The sequence below is a fragment of the Haliaeetus albicilla genome, chromosome 14, assembly GCF_947461875.1.
Source record: "Haliaeetus albicilla chromosome 14, bHalAlb1.1, whole genome shotgun sequence".
Lineage (NCBI taxonomy): Eukaryota > Metazoa > Chordata > Aves > Accipitriformes > Accipitridae > Haliaeetus > Haliaeetus albicilla.
In genome coordinates, this window is record NC_091496.1 from 2,794,262 (window position 1) to 2,810,705 (window position 16,444).

Here is a 16,444-nt window from a genome sequence, read left to right on the forward strand (position 1 = left end):
GTTTGGTGTGTAGAACTGATTTTATAAAAATATGAAAAAGTAAAACCTGTTTTGTTTGGTGAGTGTCCAAAAGGCCGCTTCAGCTTCAGGGTTGGGGAACAGCACGGAGACAGCAGCAAGTTTTGGCATCGCTTCCACAGGTTGAGTTCCTCCTATTCCCCCCTCCTAGTCATGCCATCTCAAACATTTTTTTTTTTTTCCCCTCTCACAGCAGAAGTTTCCCTTGTCTGATCTCAAACACAGCAAAAGATTTAAAATGAATTTATTTTTTAACAGCTATAATATTACTGAAGTCTGGAGGATTATGGGATAATACTGCTCTGTTGCAGGAAAAGAGGGAATGAGGAGGGTCAGGCTGGGTCAAGACTGTCTCTCTGCAGGCAAGGGAAGAAGCCAAGATTAAGTGTGAAGACATTTTGGGTTCAAGCAGAGGTTTACCTATAAAACAAGTCCTGTGATCAGGTGAGCTGTTGTAACTGATACCTCTTTGGACAGCCATCTGTTGAAAATATAATTCTATTATGGAAGCATAAGTCACCTTCTGAATGGGGTTGCATTGTACCCTTTTTAAAACCATAAAATTTAAGTGCATGATCTTACCTGCAAAATGCCAAGGAAGCATAAAAATGCTTGCAGCCATGCTGCTTATGAAGTTGAGGGTTTAGAAATATCAAGCTATCTTTGAAGCCTGTTTTACGTTCCTTATTGTTTTCTGGCAAGAAAAAACAGTATTTGGCAATGGTAGAGTTGCTCTCCAAGATTTCTGTTACTGGTCTGACTCTCCATTAATACCATTATGTCTAGTTCTCAGTATATACGGAGATGAATCTTGGAGACAGGAAGTAGAAATTTGAGAAAGCAGTGCTATAATTCACTCCTACCTTTATAAACCCCAATTTTCAAGGGATTATTTTTCACTTCGATTTTAAAACTTGTCATCTCAACTGACAACTTGTATATCAAGCTTCATCTTGATAAGTTTATTTCTAGGAGAGATGGGAAAATGACTTGAAGCCAGTAAGTTTATTTGGAGAGAGCATCAACAAAAATAATACTGCTTCATAGTTTTCAATTCAAGTAGGGAGGAGGGAAACTATTCCCCCCTGGCAATTTTAAGCAAACCTTTGCTTTCAAACTGCTGAGCTCTTTCATTTTGAAAAGTAGCAAATGAGTAGACATAGCAGAGAAACACTTAAAAATAATAATAATAAAAAATTTTGCAACTGTCACTTCATTTTAAGGGATAATTAATGTTGTCGTAATTTCATGATTGCCGTTGCAGATCCCAAGAGGAGTGATATTAAGTGCAAAAGTAATTTTGAGTTGAGTTATGTGGATGTTGGGAAAAGTCTTAGCTAAATACATATACAAATTATGTAAAACAGTTTTACTATTCTGACTTAGGTTCTTTGCATGCCTCTGGCATAAAGGTAGAAATTTGTTCATCTATGCCATCTTTATATAATACTATTCCATCTTTATATAATTCTGATCTATATGCACATATTTTAAAACCAGTGGCTTTATGAAGTGTAATTACAAAATCCCCTCAAACAACCTTCCCTCCCTCCTGCTCACCCTCCCTCTTCTCAACACCCGAACCTTCCCCCCCAAAAAACCCCACAACCCAAGTATCTTAATAAAGAAAGTCAATTCAGCCATCTTCTATAGGGTATGAGCAGCGATCAGACTGACAAGTCAGTGTCCATATTGCAATGAGTATTAACAAGCTGTCTGTGACAGTATTGTTGATAAATTGAAGAGCTGTATGTAATTACGAGTTTTGAAATTAGTGTCTTTGATCTTTTGATCAAGGACTGGCGCATAAAATAACATGGCCATTAGCAAAGATTTTTCAATTGACAGATGTTATGCTGAGTCTGGAAGGAGCTGGAAAAAGGAAATGAATAAATATGTTCAACTGAATGTTATTACTTGGACTCATTGTTGTGGGTGATTTGAGAAGTATAGCATTTGAAATAGGGGGTAATTGAGAGAATTGAAAGAAATGGTTAAGTGGGGCAAGATGGAATGTAGTCTCAACCAAGATAATTTGTATCAAGTTCAATGTCTTCTTGGGTTGGCTAACAGGCTTCAGCCTAAAGAAAGAATAAAGCAAAGCACTTGGTACCTTGCCCTCCTTGTTATTGCTACTGGACATGTCCAAACCTAATGTAAGAATTGTAAGACAATTTGGGGCTGACCAAAGACAAACGTGTAAGGGGACATATTGGAGGGAGGAGTTAACATTATGGGAAAAGTTTATTTGCTGCTTAGGGTTCAATTTTGGAATCACTATCACTTTTATGTTTTCAGTTATATTTATAACGAATGAAGCACTAATTTATATACATGTATGGCCAGCATTAAGAGGAACAGGTCACCATGAGGAAGAGCTGTATATGGAATAAAGTAGTGGAGTTCTTGTTAAATTTAGTAACATCAAGTGCAAGCATAGGAAAGTAACAGTAATATGGTATAAAACCATAGGAAGATCTCACTCGGATTATTGTATGCTGTTTGAGGTAGATAGGCCAAGAAAACCCCCACATGAAACAGATATTGTTCATATTTGTTTTCATTATATGAATCTGCTAGCTCTCATCAGGCAACAAAAAGACCTTCCCAACCCCTATTCTGAGTGTGTAATTTGGCCTCTCTCTTTTCCTCTTCCTCCTTCTCATTTGTTTTAACTTCACTCTGAGCTGTTGGAGGTTGCCTGCCTTCTATGTTATAGCTGTGGTAAATCAAGTGGGATGATTTCAGTGATACTGGCAAGTGCCTGGTTGCACTTTGCTTAGGCAGTAAGGGGGAAGCCAGTCGCTAGGTGTGGAATACATCAGGTTAGGTTTGGAGGGCTCTCTTTTGCAGCCTGCTGGTCTATAGGACAAGTTGTGTTACTCAAAGTGTTTGATGGGGCAGGGATTGCAAGCATTATTGGTATCTTTGATCTCTCTTCCTGCATGCACCATAATCATGAGAGCTCTTGATAATTTATAGTGAATTTGTCAAACGTTTTGATTGTGCATCTTGCGGTCTACAAAATGGATAGTGATTTGGACCCATGTAGTCTCATTTGAATGGTTTTGGACTAAGCACTCATGAAATAATTGCAAATCTAGGTTTGATGATCTGCATGTTCCTTTTTTGACTTTATATGCTTTAGCATTTTTGGTTTGCCTTGCTTTTTTTCTATTAGAATCATAGAGCCGTTTAGGTTGGAAAAGACCCAAGCGCAAGTTGTTGTGACCCAAGCGCAGGACCCGGCACTCGGCCTTGTTGAACCTCATACAACGGCCTCGGGCCATCGATCCAGCCTGTCCAGGTCCCTCTGTAGAGCCTGCCTACCCTCCAGCAGGTCAACGCTCCCGCCCAACTTGGTGTCATCTGCAAATTTACTGAGGGTGCACTCGATCCCCTTGTCCAGATCATTGATAAAGAGATTAAACAGAACCGGCCCCAATACTGAGCCCTGGGGAACACCACCTGTGACCGGCCGCCAACTGGGTTTAACTCCATTCACCACAACTCTTTGGGCTCAGCCATCCAGCCAGTTTTTTTACCCACCGAAGAGTACACATGTCCAAGCCATGGGCAGCCAGTTTCTCCAGGAGAATGCTGTGGGAAACGGTCCTTTTACCAGTTCTAATTCTCTTGTACTTAATGAAAGATTTGTTCAGTATGTAGATGTCTCAAAAACTACTTGGGTAGAACATAAGTTCAGGACAGTTATATTCCAGTCTTAAATTTAAAAGAGTTTCCTGCTTTGCCATATATGGTTTTTAGTAATGTTTTGGGTTGTCCCTCTTGCCCCCCACACAGGGCAGTGCATCATTTAAAATACAGTTCACGTAAAACTTAGTCAAAAAAACAAAGTAAATGAGAGAAAAAAAATATTACATTTTGCCTATTTGGGACATGTGGGCAATATGAGTGCAAAAAAGTTGAAGGCGAAATGTGTTCTTTTTACACCATGGCTTTATGGTGGAGAAAAATTGTATTTTCTGTTAACATTTGCATAATCTGAAATATAGGGTTTAAAAATGAAAATTAAGGACAGATTTTTAGAGAATATGGTTGCCGCTAGTGTTAGGAATAGCCCCCTTTACCTGCAGTATGCAAAGTCTTACGTGAATAGAGAATGTTTTTTCTAATGTGTAACTAGTGCTAGGAAATCACTTCAATTTAGAGCTTTTTTGTGTTGTCATACTGAGACTTTTGTGACAAAAAAGACATTGCGTCTCGATAATTTGTTTCTATATCTCAGTCCTTCTCTATGTTTTGCAGAGGCAGATGAACTTTAGATAATTTATCTGACTTTGCAGTCAGGTGAATAATCAGTTACTTGAAATTGAGTAGGAAAAATATCCATTTCACACTTCTCAGACCTCAGTTCAGGTTAAAGTTGTTTTCCTTATGTCTCTCGCATCTTTTCAAATCCCTTGTCAACTACAGTGATTTTCAACCACAGCCTTCTATGGCACATTCACCATGCACTCATTAAATATTGAAACTCAGTACTCAGAAACATTATTCATCCATTAATATTGAATCATGGCCTAAACTGCATTGTTCAAAACATTTTTGGATGTTATGCAAGTCTGTCAGAATGCATTAACAAACTTGATTGTGTCAAACTAAGCAAAAAACCTGTTGAACAGTTTCCACTGTAAACACATTGTACTCTTATTTTTAGTCAGTGTAAGCTTTTTGAGTTGAGGGGGTACCATATAGAAATGGAAGTGTTCAGAGATCATGAAAGATGAAGGAAGCTGGGTAAAACTAACATTAATTAAAAAAACCCCTTGTCATTGTAAGGAAGTGTACAGATATATTTTTTTGATACTGAAATGTTTTGGTTTTATGTCTTCTTACATGGAGTTCCTATTTAGGGATCATTTCCAACTTTAAGGACTAATACCTCTTTAGATTTTTCTACACTGTATGGAGAAGAGGAGAGGGTGATTTTCCTGATAGTGGACTTTGAAACTGGAAATATTTTGATTTTGGTTGGTTGGAGGTAATGAAAAATGACACAGTTCATGCTTTGGACTTCAATGAGTTTATCTTGGATCACCACAGATTTATCAGATTGTGTAGCTTGGAGACTATGATAAAGAGACAACAACTGGCAAGTAATCATTTCCCTGAAAAGTAACAAAAAGAAAATGTTTAATGTTTGATAGCATAATAAATTTTCGATAGCTGGAAATAAGGGCTGAAAATGATATATTACTGTATTTGCTTTTAATATGGTATTGTTTACCAATTTTAGATTTCCTAGAGATTCTTGATTAATTTAGAATAAAGTGTGTAGTGGCCATCAAAGCACAAAACTAATTTTTTTTTTAACATTTCTCAGTGTGTTGCTGTTGTCTGTGAATTGAAAGGTGCCTTTTCCTTAATGATAATCTTTAACATCTGCAGGTGTTTTTCAAGAATGACAGAAATGGATATTTTGAAGTAAACAATAGAGTGAATTCTTCTGGATTGAGAACTAAATGATTCAACTTGTTAGTGTGGCTAACATGGTTCATGCTGTGCAAGATTGCAGTACCATGTCATAAGTTCACGTGGTAAACAACATTTTTTTTTTCTCTTGAACTCATTTAAAAAATGGATATGAAAAGGATGGAATTTTTTTTCAGAGTGCAGCAAATTTCTGTTGTGCCTTTTCCTGGAATGTATTTTTGCATTTCTTAAAAGAGGTACAGAAAACAGATTGCTTGTCCCGTCAGAGATGTTTTCTTGTTTGTTCTTAAATTTCTAATTCTGCACAGTAATGTATTTGGAGTGGAGCTAGCTGCGTATTTTGACTTCACTTATTTTGTTGGACCAGATATGATAGTTGTCAGTTATTAATTTTAAGTAATTACTTAATTGAGCAATTATTTTTGTTACTTTTTTGTATTATTTTTATGCTATTATTATTTAATACTAGTTTCATTTGGATAGGAATAATTACTTTGAACTGATATATACTGAAAACATAAAATTCTGAAAATCTAAAGAGCAAACTTTTATGTGAGTTTTAAAATATAGATGTATTCAATCTATTCCTTAATATGCATTAATTTAGGCAAATTTACCTTTCCTTTACTGTCAACTGCAGTAAATGGCCAAGATGAATTTGGCAATTGAGATTATTTTGTTTTTTTCATGGTGCTTATGATGGTCAACTGTAATTGATGAGACTGTTGTGTCCTAGCTAGGTGCTCTCAGCTGTAGCCTGTTTGTTCAGTGACAATGTATGGTACAGCATCCCTGCCATGATATTTGAGCTGTTCCTTGTTCAAGTCAGGGCTAAATCAGTACCACTAGCTTGGGGAAATGCCATAATTGAATTAATTGGGCTCTACCATAGCTGCAGAGAAGGAGGTTTTCCTCCCAGAGATGTGGGGTAAGCATTTCAGGCTGTATTAGATAATGCTCTGAAACATTTGCTGTATTCCCATGTAGATTCTCTTTTACTTAATTTTGCATGTAGCGTGTTCTTGGCTAGTTTAAAAGCTGTGTAATAACAAATGCTACCTAGAATTTCACATTCACTGCTTTTATAGAAAAAAAGATGTGAATAAAAAAGAGGAGTGCAGAAGCAAAAAGGTTATTCTCCTGAAATCAGGTATTTCCCCTTTGGCTTTGATCTGAAGATCTTCCTCAGGAGATGTTTGGGACAGATGGTTTGACCACATGTGTAACTTAATTCGATTTTGTCTCTGTCCCTCCTGCCCACCCCTCAAAAAATCTAGATCTAAGAATAAATTGGCTTTTATATATGAGAGCATCTTTCAGAATTCTTTTCATCAGTCTGCTGGTGCGAGATTGCTCCTTGAGAATAATGTGGTAGGTTTTGTGTTCAGTTTTAACAGAATCCGATTTAGGTGGAGTGTACTGCAAACATTATTTTGATTAAAGTGACTTCAGGAATAAAACGGTCCAAAATTTGTCTTACAGTGGAAACTAAATATGACAATATGATAACAAAAGTATCCAAATTTTTATTATGCCTCTGTTTGTTCTGAGATCCATAGATCTTTGGTGGTTAGTGTATCAAGATTTACCTAGCCTCTTGCAGTTTCCTCCAGGATTTTTTTTTCCCCTCGGTGACATCAATGTTCAGTCATACTTGTGGTTGGTTTTTTTTTTTTGAGGAAAATCCAAACTGCATATATTTATGCTTCTTGTGTTCAGTAATTTTAACGCATGTGATAGCGTTCTGCTCTGAGTGACTCCAAGGGGCTGCTGTCTCCAACAAGATGGGAACTACTTGATTCTAGGAATTTTTTCTAGAAGGTATCTGGATTCAAGTTTTTCATTCAAATAGGTAAGCTTCATAACTGTCACAGTATTCATTTACAAAGGAAATTCAATAATTTTTTTCTCCTCTAGCTAAGCCCTTAAGTCGTCTTTAAAGGCAATAAGAGCCTCAGGCAGAGCATTTTTATTCTCTGTGTTGAGATAAGCAGGATGTTTGCAGTGCTGTGAGGGCTGTCGGTACAAAGGTGTGTCCAGTTTTAGCCAGTACAATTTCTTTTCTTTTGACAAAAGCTTTTTTCCCTCCTATATTTTAATGCCCAAATATTGTCTATATTTAGAATATCTATATTCAGCAGATGACCCAGTTTTCTACTTGGAAAGCATGCTTTTATTGAAACATATATAACAAATGGATCTTTGCATCTAACCACAAAAAAACCCCCAGGAAGTTTTCTAGGTATTCACTAATACGTTTTTCAATTTTCATATTCACAAGTTTGGGTTGTACTGAAAACAAATGTATTTCCAGAACAAGGATGGGAGCTGATATGAGTATGTTGGTTTGAACTATCATAGTTACAAGAAGCGTGTCCAGTAGGTTCATGATGTCAGTCATTGACTGCAGTGATGTACTCTTGCTCCGGAGATAAAACTAGATTGAAGTACCACTGAACAATCTAAAAATTGAACTTTGTGTGCATTAGATTGTTCAAAGAAAAATTTCAGGAAGATATGCACACATTTTCCTGTCTTCAGTCTGTAAACTTCATGATCACATAAATAGCAAAATTTTGGTATTGTTTGTTATTTTTGCTATTGCTTTACTTAATGTAAATACTTAATTACTTTTAATTATCTGTCAGCAGATAGATCTACGGATAGATGTAGGTATCTGTCTGTTTGGATATGAATACCAGAATACAGTCTTAAAATCAAAAGCAAAAGGAAGACTGGGGTAAATGTGGGCCCATGGCTAAATGGAGCAGGGTCCCTGGTGACAAAGGAAATAGAGAAGGTGGAAATACTCTAAAGCCCCTTTGCTTTTTCTTCCTCTGTCTTTACTATTAAGGCCAGCTTTCAGGAATCCCTGGACCTTGAGGCCAGAGGGAAGGTCTGGAGCATGGACAACTTACCCATGGTGAAGGAGGATCAAGTTAGGAACACTTAAACTAAACATAGAGAAGTTCCATGGGGAGTGATGACTTGCAGCCATGAATGCGAAGGGAGCTGGCTGATGTCATTGTGAGGCCACTCTCAATTATCTTTGAGAGGTCATGGTGATTAGAAGAGGTTCATGAAGACTGCGAGAAAGCAAATGTCACTGACGTTTTCAAGAGGGGCAAGCAGGGAGATCTGGGAATTAGGTCAAGAAACAATAGACACAAACTGAAACACATGAAATTCTGTCTAAACACAAGAAAACACTGTGAAGGTGGTCAAACAAAGAGGTTGTGAAGTCTCCATCTGTGGAGACATTCAGAACCCAACTGGACATGGTCCTGGGCAACCTGCTGTAGCTGACCCTGCTTGAGCAGGGTGTTTGAACCAGATGATCACAGGAGGTCCCTTCCAGCCTAAATGACTGTGTGATTCTGTGAGAGTTGTGGACTGCACTTTCCATTTAATAAAGTAGAGGCAATCATCAAGTGTTTAAAGGATGGGTGAAAGAAGTTATGATGTAGAATTTGAGTGGCAGAAGCTTTAGGGGTAATAAGATAAGTGATCTAATCATTGGCTGTTTGTTTACTAAATTGCAAAAAGTACAACTACATAAATTTTATTCATAGCATTAACTCAGTGTTGAAGTCCTAAAAGGCAGTGCTGTAGAATGGCAGGAGTTGTTGCTTTTTATGTCTGATTGTGTGCTATAAAACAGTTGAGAGCATGAAATACTGTGAAGTGTTAATCCAAACTTTAGTACGTAGAGCTTCTTGTTAATGCTTTATGTGTATTTTCAAATAGTGCTATAGAAAAGTGATAGCATTGCATACTGTATTGCATTAAATCAGCTACTGTAACTAAATAGCTGTAGACTTCTTGAAACAGTATTTCATAATTATTTAGAAGTATTTTATTAAAACTATCAACTGTGTAGAAAAATGTATAGCCAGCAGCCCTCTCTGCTGTTTCAGCACCTTTTTTTAAACACTTTCTTTCTTCCTGTATAAATGATCAGTGTAATGCATAATGTCTCTTGTCTGTTAACTAGAGTTTTGTGCTTAAATGTGAGAACCATTACATTAAGCCTTTATATTTGTTGTAATTAAAAATGTCATTTTAAGTGGTCTATTTCTGTGGAATTCTTCGAGTAGCAGACTGTACTGACAAGTTGTGTTGTTTAACTCCTTATAAATTGTGGATGTGCATCTATTTTTTTACTTTTGGCTAGATAATAATGTAATATATTACTATAGATTTAGCTGATGTTTGCCTTTATTCAGCAGCAGTACATGCTGAATGCCAGTAAAATGAATTTGTAATGTCAAGGAAGAAAACTACTGTAAGTTGATGCAAGCAAATGTTTGCGATCAGCATGTATCTGCCCTGTGTTTGTTTCATTAAGCTCCTACAAGCCACCCAATTATGTAACTCAAATAAATGAAAATTACTTCAAAATCCTACTTATTTTGTTAAAACTCTGTTGAATTTAAATCAGTTGAGATGGGTATTTAGGACTTTTTTTGTGAACAAAAGTTGCCCTAAATGGAAAAGTTTGGTGGGTACTTCAGGAAGTTAACTAGTTGTATTTTGTTCTGTAGGTATGATGAAATACATTCCTGATCACATGAATGAGGATTAGAGTAGATAGGAAAGACTTTAAATTTTTGCTTTAAGGTGCTGCTATGAGCAAGGCAGTCTTGGATGTTTTTGAAGAACATAAACCAAATACCTTTTTGGCCTAAATTGTATAAAATTTTATCATGAAATAGTATAAATTTCTTTTATGGTAGAACGCCATGCAAGGAAGAAAAAAGAAAAAAAATCAGTAAAATGTTTGCTGTACAGCTTTCTTTGACTGAGGTGACCTGAGTGTCTTGATCTAGAAGTTTAATAAGTACTCCTAAACACATTGGCAAAACTGGATACACAGACATCGCCAAGCCTTTGAGCTTATAGACACATTAATGCAGGCAACTACTCTGGCTTGCGGCTAGCCTCCAGTGAAGGAGCAAGCTTTTGCTTCTGGAGATGAGCACATACATTGCAGAATTGCTTTGTGACATCAGCAAGTACGTCTTGATGAAAGGAGGCATCTAGTTAAGCCAATTGAAATGAGGAGCTGATAAACACTTCATGCAGAGGAGAGGAAGAAGAATGTAGAGGAAGGCTGGAAATTCAAAGACAAAGACCAATTCAAAGAATTGAAAAGACAAAGCTGTGAAAACTCTCTAGTATTTCAGAGCCAAACAAGAAGAAAAATAGTGTAGGAAGGAGCTCCAAATGTTGCTGTCTGAATAGCTGCCTTCAAAAAGGATTGCAGTTGATCAAAAGGTCCACAAGATGGATATGCAGATATATGGACCAGCAAAGAAAGCTTTGTGCCAAAAGTCATGGAGCAAAAGGAAGCCAAGAAGTCAAAATGAGAATTTAAAAGTCAAGTGGAAATTTTCATTTGCTTTACACTGGTATGTTTAAGATGAAATAGATTTTTTTGTGTGTGTGTTTTTTTCTTTTTTTTTTTTTTTTTCCCCACTTACCAAGGAAGGATGTTTTTGGGGGGGTAGGAGGCAAATCAGACAGCTCTGGAACTGTTGAAGTAAAATTAGTGGCAAAGGTGTAACAAATCTTGAAGAGAAGATCTGTTACTGACATAGAAGGGAATGAAAAATAAGAGACAAAATACATGTTTACTAAAGGGAAGTAGCAGCAGAGAATAAACAATTTTATTTCCCCCCAATAAAAACATAGCTACTTTAAACCAGAAACACAGTAGGCCTAATCTTGTCAATGGCTACTGAAACACTTGGCATCTTTAGAAAATTACTGGTTAAACTGGAGAACATGGAGATTTGTCACAAATGACAAATGGAGATTATTAGTCTGGAAGGAGGTTATTAATGGGACTTGGAAGGCAGTCTTGGAACTAATGTTAATATTTTTATTTCTGAAAGATGCATGCGGTACAAAATTTAGTGATACTATTGCAAAATAAAGGTTAAGGTGTCATATGACAGGAAATAAATGACTGACTCCTACTGACTGATAAGTGGTATGAAAGCGCGGGGTACTTCTGCTAACAAACTAACAAATATTTTGGGGATTAAACAAACTGGGAAGTATTAGTTAATCACCAAAGTGAAATCCTCTGGAAATGGAGCCTGTAGTTCTGCAACAGCTGCAGGGAAGAGCTGATGGGTTGATCAGGGAAACAACATTTCTTACAAAAGCCTGAAAGAGTGGATTTTGTTTGTATGAAAAGTGCAAGATGGAACAGCAGACAAGGCTGCTATCTTTAAATAATCTCTGTCCCCAAAGTGAATGTGTTTAAATGGGGCAAGTATAAATTGAGTTTGGAGATTACAAGAATGTTCCTAAATCTCCAGAAGGTGAATTTCTGCCACAGCCTTGCAGGTGGAACAGGGACAGCGGTAAGGTTTGGGTTTTTGGTTTTGGGTTTGTTTTAGGTTTTTTGCAAGGAGGTTGTGATGGTGGTGATTTTGGGGTTTGGTGTTTTGGTTTTGTTTTGGTGGTTGTTTTGGATGAAGTTGATCAATTTATGCAAGGCTTTACTGCTTAGCTGCAAAATTGTTAACTGCCTGATGACCTGGTAAATACTTACAGTTTTCTGTTTGCATTTTTATGCTGACACTATTATAAGTGCATTTTTGAAGACATCGAGGAATCCCACTTTAAGGAAAAAGGACCTAATATATAAATAAGAAAACTGAATTTGGATGAACTGTTATGAACAACATAGATAAAATCTTTCCATTTTTGATGTAAATATTTCACATCATTATTGGTATTGGTATCAATGAGCAAGCTAGTATGAAATACTGATTTTTCGTCTTCATATGTTGGGAAAGAACACATCACTTAACTTTTTAGTAATATCATTTTGCACCTGGAGTGGGGAAAAAGAAAGTGGGTGGATAGTAATTTCTTAAAACCATATAATGCATTATTAATAAAGGTGGGAGTTGGAAGTGAGGGACTTTCCCTGCACTCCTATCAGTTACTCCGTTGTGATGGAAGTTCCTTGGGGGATCGGTTTGGCAATGACAGTGAGATGTGATTGCCCACAAAGGATGGCACAGAATCCTTTTACTGGGATTTTCATCACATGGTGTACTTTGAAACCAGTAACTTACAGGATCATGTGTAAGGTTATACAAATTTGGTAGGGATTTTATAGGTGCCAGTTTTGGGTGTCTATCCCCATCCTTTCTTCTCTTGCTGTGGTAGGATACAACTGTTCATGGCCAAGATACTTAAAACTGGAATAGCTGGGTTGATACCTGGACTAATTTTAAATGGGCTGGTTAAGGTGAAATAGCAAGTCTTACCCTGAGTTCTCTGCTTATGGGAAACCAGCATTATATAGCCATCCTTTCTGTCACTGGTGTGGCTGTACCACAGCTGTGTTATTGTCTGCTAATTCTGGGGGATGTCAGAGCTTCTGATGAAAAGCTTTTTAATGGCTCGCTGTAGGGTGAGGAGTCAGATGACTCGCAAACGTAGGTGAGATTCTGGGTTGTCGTCTTGTAGCAAGTTTACAGCAAAGGACACGCGGATTTTTGGCAAAAGTAGAAAAGAACATACTGCCCCTCTGTAGCGTACTTAGCAGGGAAGCTGAATGTAACAGCAGTCAGGTTAAGCCATCAAAGGGTTTCTCTTGACATTAGGAGCCCATTATTTTTAAGTGTTAGGAAAACTGACTTTCTTCTTCTTGCAAGAGAGGTAGAGAGGAGATCTCGCGCAGGTTCATAATTCCAGGGGCAAGGAAAAGGCTTGAGAAGACTAACTGAGGTCATGTCAGATGTGGGAATAATTTGCCAAGAATTAGATGTAAATGTTTAAGTGTTTGTTTTTTAATTTTGGAGAGTTTGTAATGTGGAAATTTCTGGCAGATTTTTTCAGATATTGTCTGATTTCATATACTTTAATTACTCTGCCAGGTACAGAATGCATAAAGAAGAGATATTTTTAGGGGAAAACCACTTGCGGGAAGGAAAATCCAGAAAGGATGAGGAAGGAGCTGACTTCAGTCTCAGGAAACGCTAAATGCCTTCTCTGCTGTGTCTCAAGAAAAAGCTGCTGAGACTTCTATTTTGACATTTTTTTTTCTTTTTAGACAAAACATGATTTCTTCAATCGAAAAGACAACCAGTGTGTTTTGACTGCACCATTGATTGTGTGAAGGATTTGTTATATCAATGCTGCTGGAATAATTTGGGGGACCTTGGGAAATCACTTAATGGAATTTGGTCCATGTCTGCATAATCTGACTTTTTTGCTAGAGTAATTGAAGATGCTGCTTAATAAACTTTTTATAAAGATTCCCAGTTGGTTGCTGCATTTCAGAGGGTTGTGTCTGAGCACAGAAGTAATAGATCTTGTAATTGTCTTTTTTCCTCCCCACCTCACTTAAATATTTTCCCTGGGGAAGAATCTAATGTACTGTAATGCTACTACCTTTTACAAAGTGACCGTACTCATTATGATTTGTTCTCTGAAGCTCCCTTGACAACGTATAAATGCACTGAGAATACTTAAGCTTCCTCTCCATCACTCTTTCAAAAATCTATTTGAAAACCAATGTTTGATACTGCCATTACTATTCTGAGTTCCCTAATGCTGACTCTGCATTCAGTGTCACAACATACATGCAACAGATAAGTTTTATTAGCTAAACAATTTATATCTATGTATTTTCATGAAAATTAGATATGGTGTGCTTATATCAACTACTATAGTGAAGATTTCAAATATATTTATGGTTTGTGACATAAATGTTGAGAATTTTCTGGGACTGGAGTTCCCTTTATTAACTGTTGCAACAAGTTCAATAGCTATTTTCATCTCATCCTCTCAAATCACTGGGAAAGGTTTATTATGGTTGTTCGATCTTTTTGCAGCTTGGTAAATAGATGCAGTATTTGGGTTTATGGTGTGTCCAGAGGTAAGAAAGCATTATCCCATTGCAGAAAATAATGGAGCTTTTAGCTGGAAATTGGGTGCCCACTGGCTGGTGGGGAGAAGGATTTTCCTGGAAAAAGGGTTCCTTAAAAACAGAACAAAACCAACCAGCCAACCAGCCGAGCTCCATGCATATTCTGATTACTTGAAAATATATTTTCATAAAGTTCTTGAATTACTTGTGTTTTGTATGATTTAATGAATAGTGATACTAAGTCTTGTAGCTTTTGTGTATTCTGATTTTGACACTTCAATCTGAAATAAATTTCTGGAAATTTTAGCAAATATTTGTATTTGGGTGTCTTAAGAAGCTGGTAATAATGTATTACAGTGATTGCTTTTGAAGCGACTGTGCCTATGTCCTTTTAAACTACATTTGGAAAATATACCTTCAATCTAAATTTCCCTCCACCTTCTGTAGATTGAAACAAGAACAAATGTATGTACGTGATGAGTTTGGCAAACTTCTGGAACGAGAAAGGATTTCTTCAAATGAACATTTGACTCGAGCCATTCTTCGAGAGAGAGCTGCGACAGAAGAGGAGCGTCAGAAGGCACAGCGTTTTGTAAGTTCAGAAACTTTTATAGAAGTCTCTGATTTTTCAAGCAACCATGTCTTCAAACTTGTTTCAAACTGTTGGTAGAAGAGGAAAGCAGATCTCTTCTTGTTACTTGTTTTTTCTTTATTACTAGGTAATAGTGTGTAATTTTTTTTTTTTTTTTTTTTTTTTTGTCAAATATCCCTGTCTTAAGAATAGCTGATTGGAAAGAGCCTAACCTTTCTGAAGGCTGCAAATATAATATGTCACCTTGTGTGTGTGGATAATATTAAATGTCTTTTTTTCAGAGGGTGGAAAAGTAATATGATAGTCTAGGTCTATTTACTAAATTTGGTTATTCTATGTTAAGAAGTTACAGAATACAAGAGAACTTTTCTAGAAATTAATTACTCCATATTTAAAGGGAGTCCATAATATTTCTGGGCTAGAAATCTGTCTAATAATAAGAATAAAAAAGTAATATTTTTGAAGTTTCTTATGTATTAGAAAACAACAACAACAAGTCTAACTTTTGATGATTGTCTCAAACCTTGGAATCAGCTTAGTGAAAAATTCCGTATCAAACAATCATATTTCATTAGAGCTGACGTGTAAAAACTTCCTGACAGGCAAGTTGTAAAATATGGCTGGCTGTTTTCCTCTGAAAACTGACACTATATATTTCAGTCCATTTCAGATGTCTGGCAGATTTATAAGTTCTTGTATATAGCAGTTGCTTGCTATATTGAGTCTGTATTGACCCTTCTTTGTAACAGTGATCATTGTTATCTGAGGTATGACTATGCCTTCTTTTTTTTTTTTTTTTGAATTGATTATAAATAGTAAACAGGCTGGTATTTTCAAGAAAAAAAGTTTAAAATACTTATGTGAGCATTCCTATGAAAATAAATGGGATCACTTATGTCAGCAACTATATAAATATCTGTTTGGCCCACTGTATGTGAAATAAAATCAAAGCTTTCTAAGGTTTATTGGTTGGTAACATAGTAAACCGATCACTTCAATAAGCAATAGCTTTATCTATGCTGTGTAAGTAAAAATCTATTGCCCATGTTATTTTTCCAAATCACAATTTAAAACCAAGCAAATTTCACCTAAGTACACCTGAGTATTAGTGTCTTTTGCAGACGTTTCCCAATGCTTTTTCACCTCTATGGTAATATTATTGCTGAAGAATAATTACAATATGGTAAACAAATGTTTAATATTTTGTCATTTCAAAATATGGGAACAAAGGAAAATAGAGAGGAATTATGAGCAAGGTACAGCTTTAGTCTTATGCCTTAAACCCTTGGATTCTTAATATTGTGCAGGAGAGATAAGGGTTTTGTGGCCTCAACCTAATGAGGAGCTGAAGATTTATAATGGGGAATATTATTTGCATAATTACCAGGGGGTTTGCATCTTTCACTTACTACTGTAGTTAGCACTGTGCTTTTGAGAAGCACATGACGCCTTTCTCATCAGCCCAATGCTTGAGAGATTTC

General features: G+C 36.5%; 1 protein-coding gene across 2 annotated transcripts in view; it reads left to right on the forward strand.

The window, feature by feature from the left end:
- Positions 1-16,444, forward strand: part of CHCHD3 (coiled-coil-helix-coiled-coil-helix domain containing 3) — a 155,240-nt gene that overhangs the window by 37,202 nt on the left and 101,594 nt on the right. For both annotated transcript variants that reach the window (XM_069801535.1, XM_069801536.1), the window contains exon 4: positions 14,819-14,963. In XM_069801535.1, the coding sequence (XP_069657636.1) occupies positions 14,819-14,963 (145 nt within the window). The remainder of the gene's footprint in view (positions 1-14,818; positions 14,964-16,444) is intronic.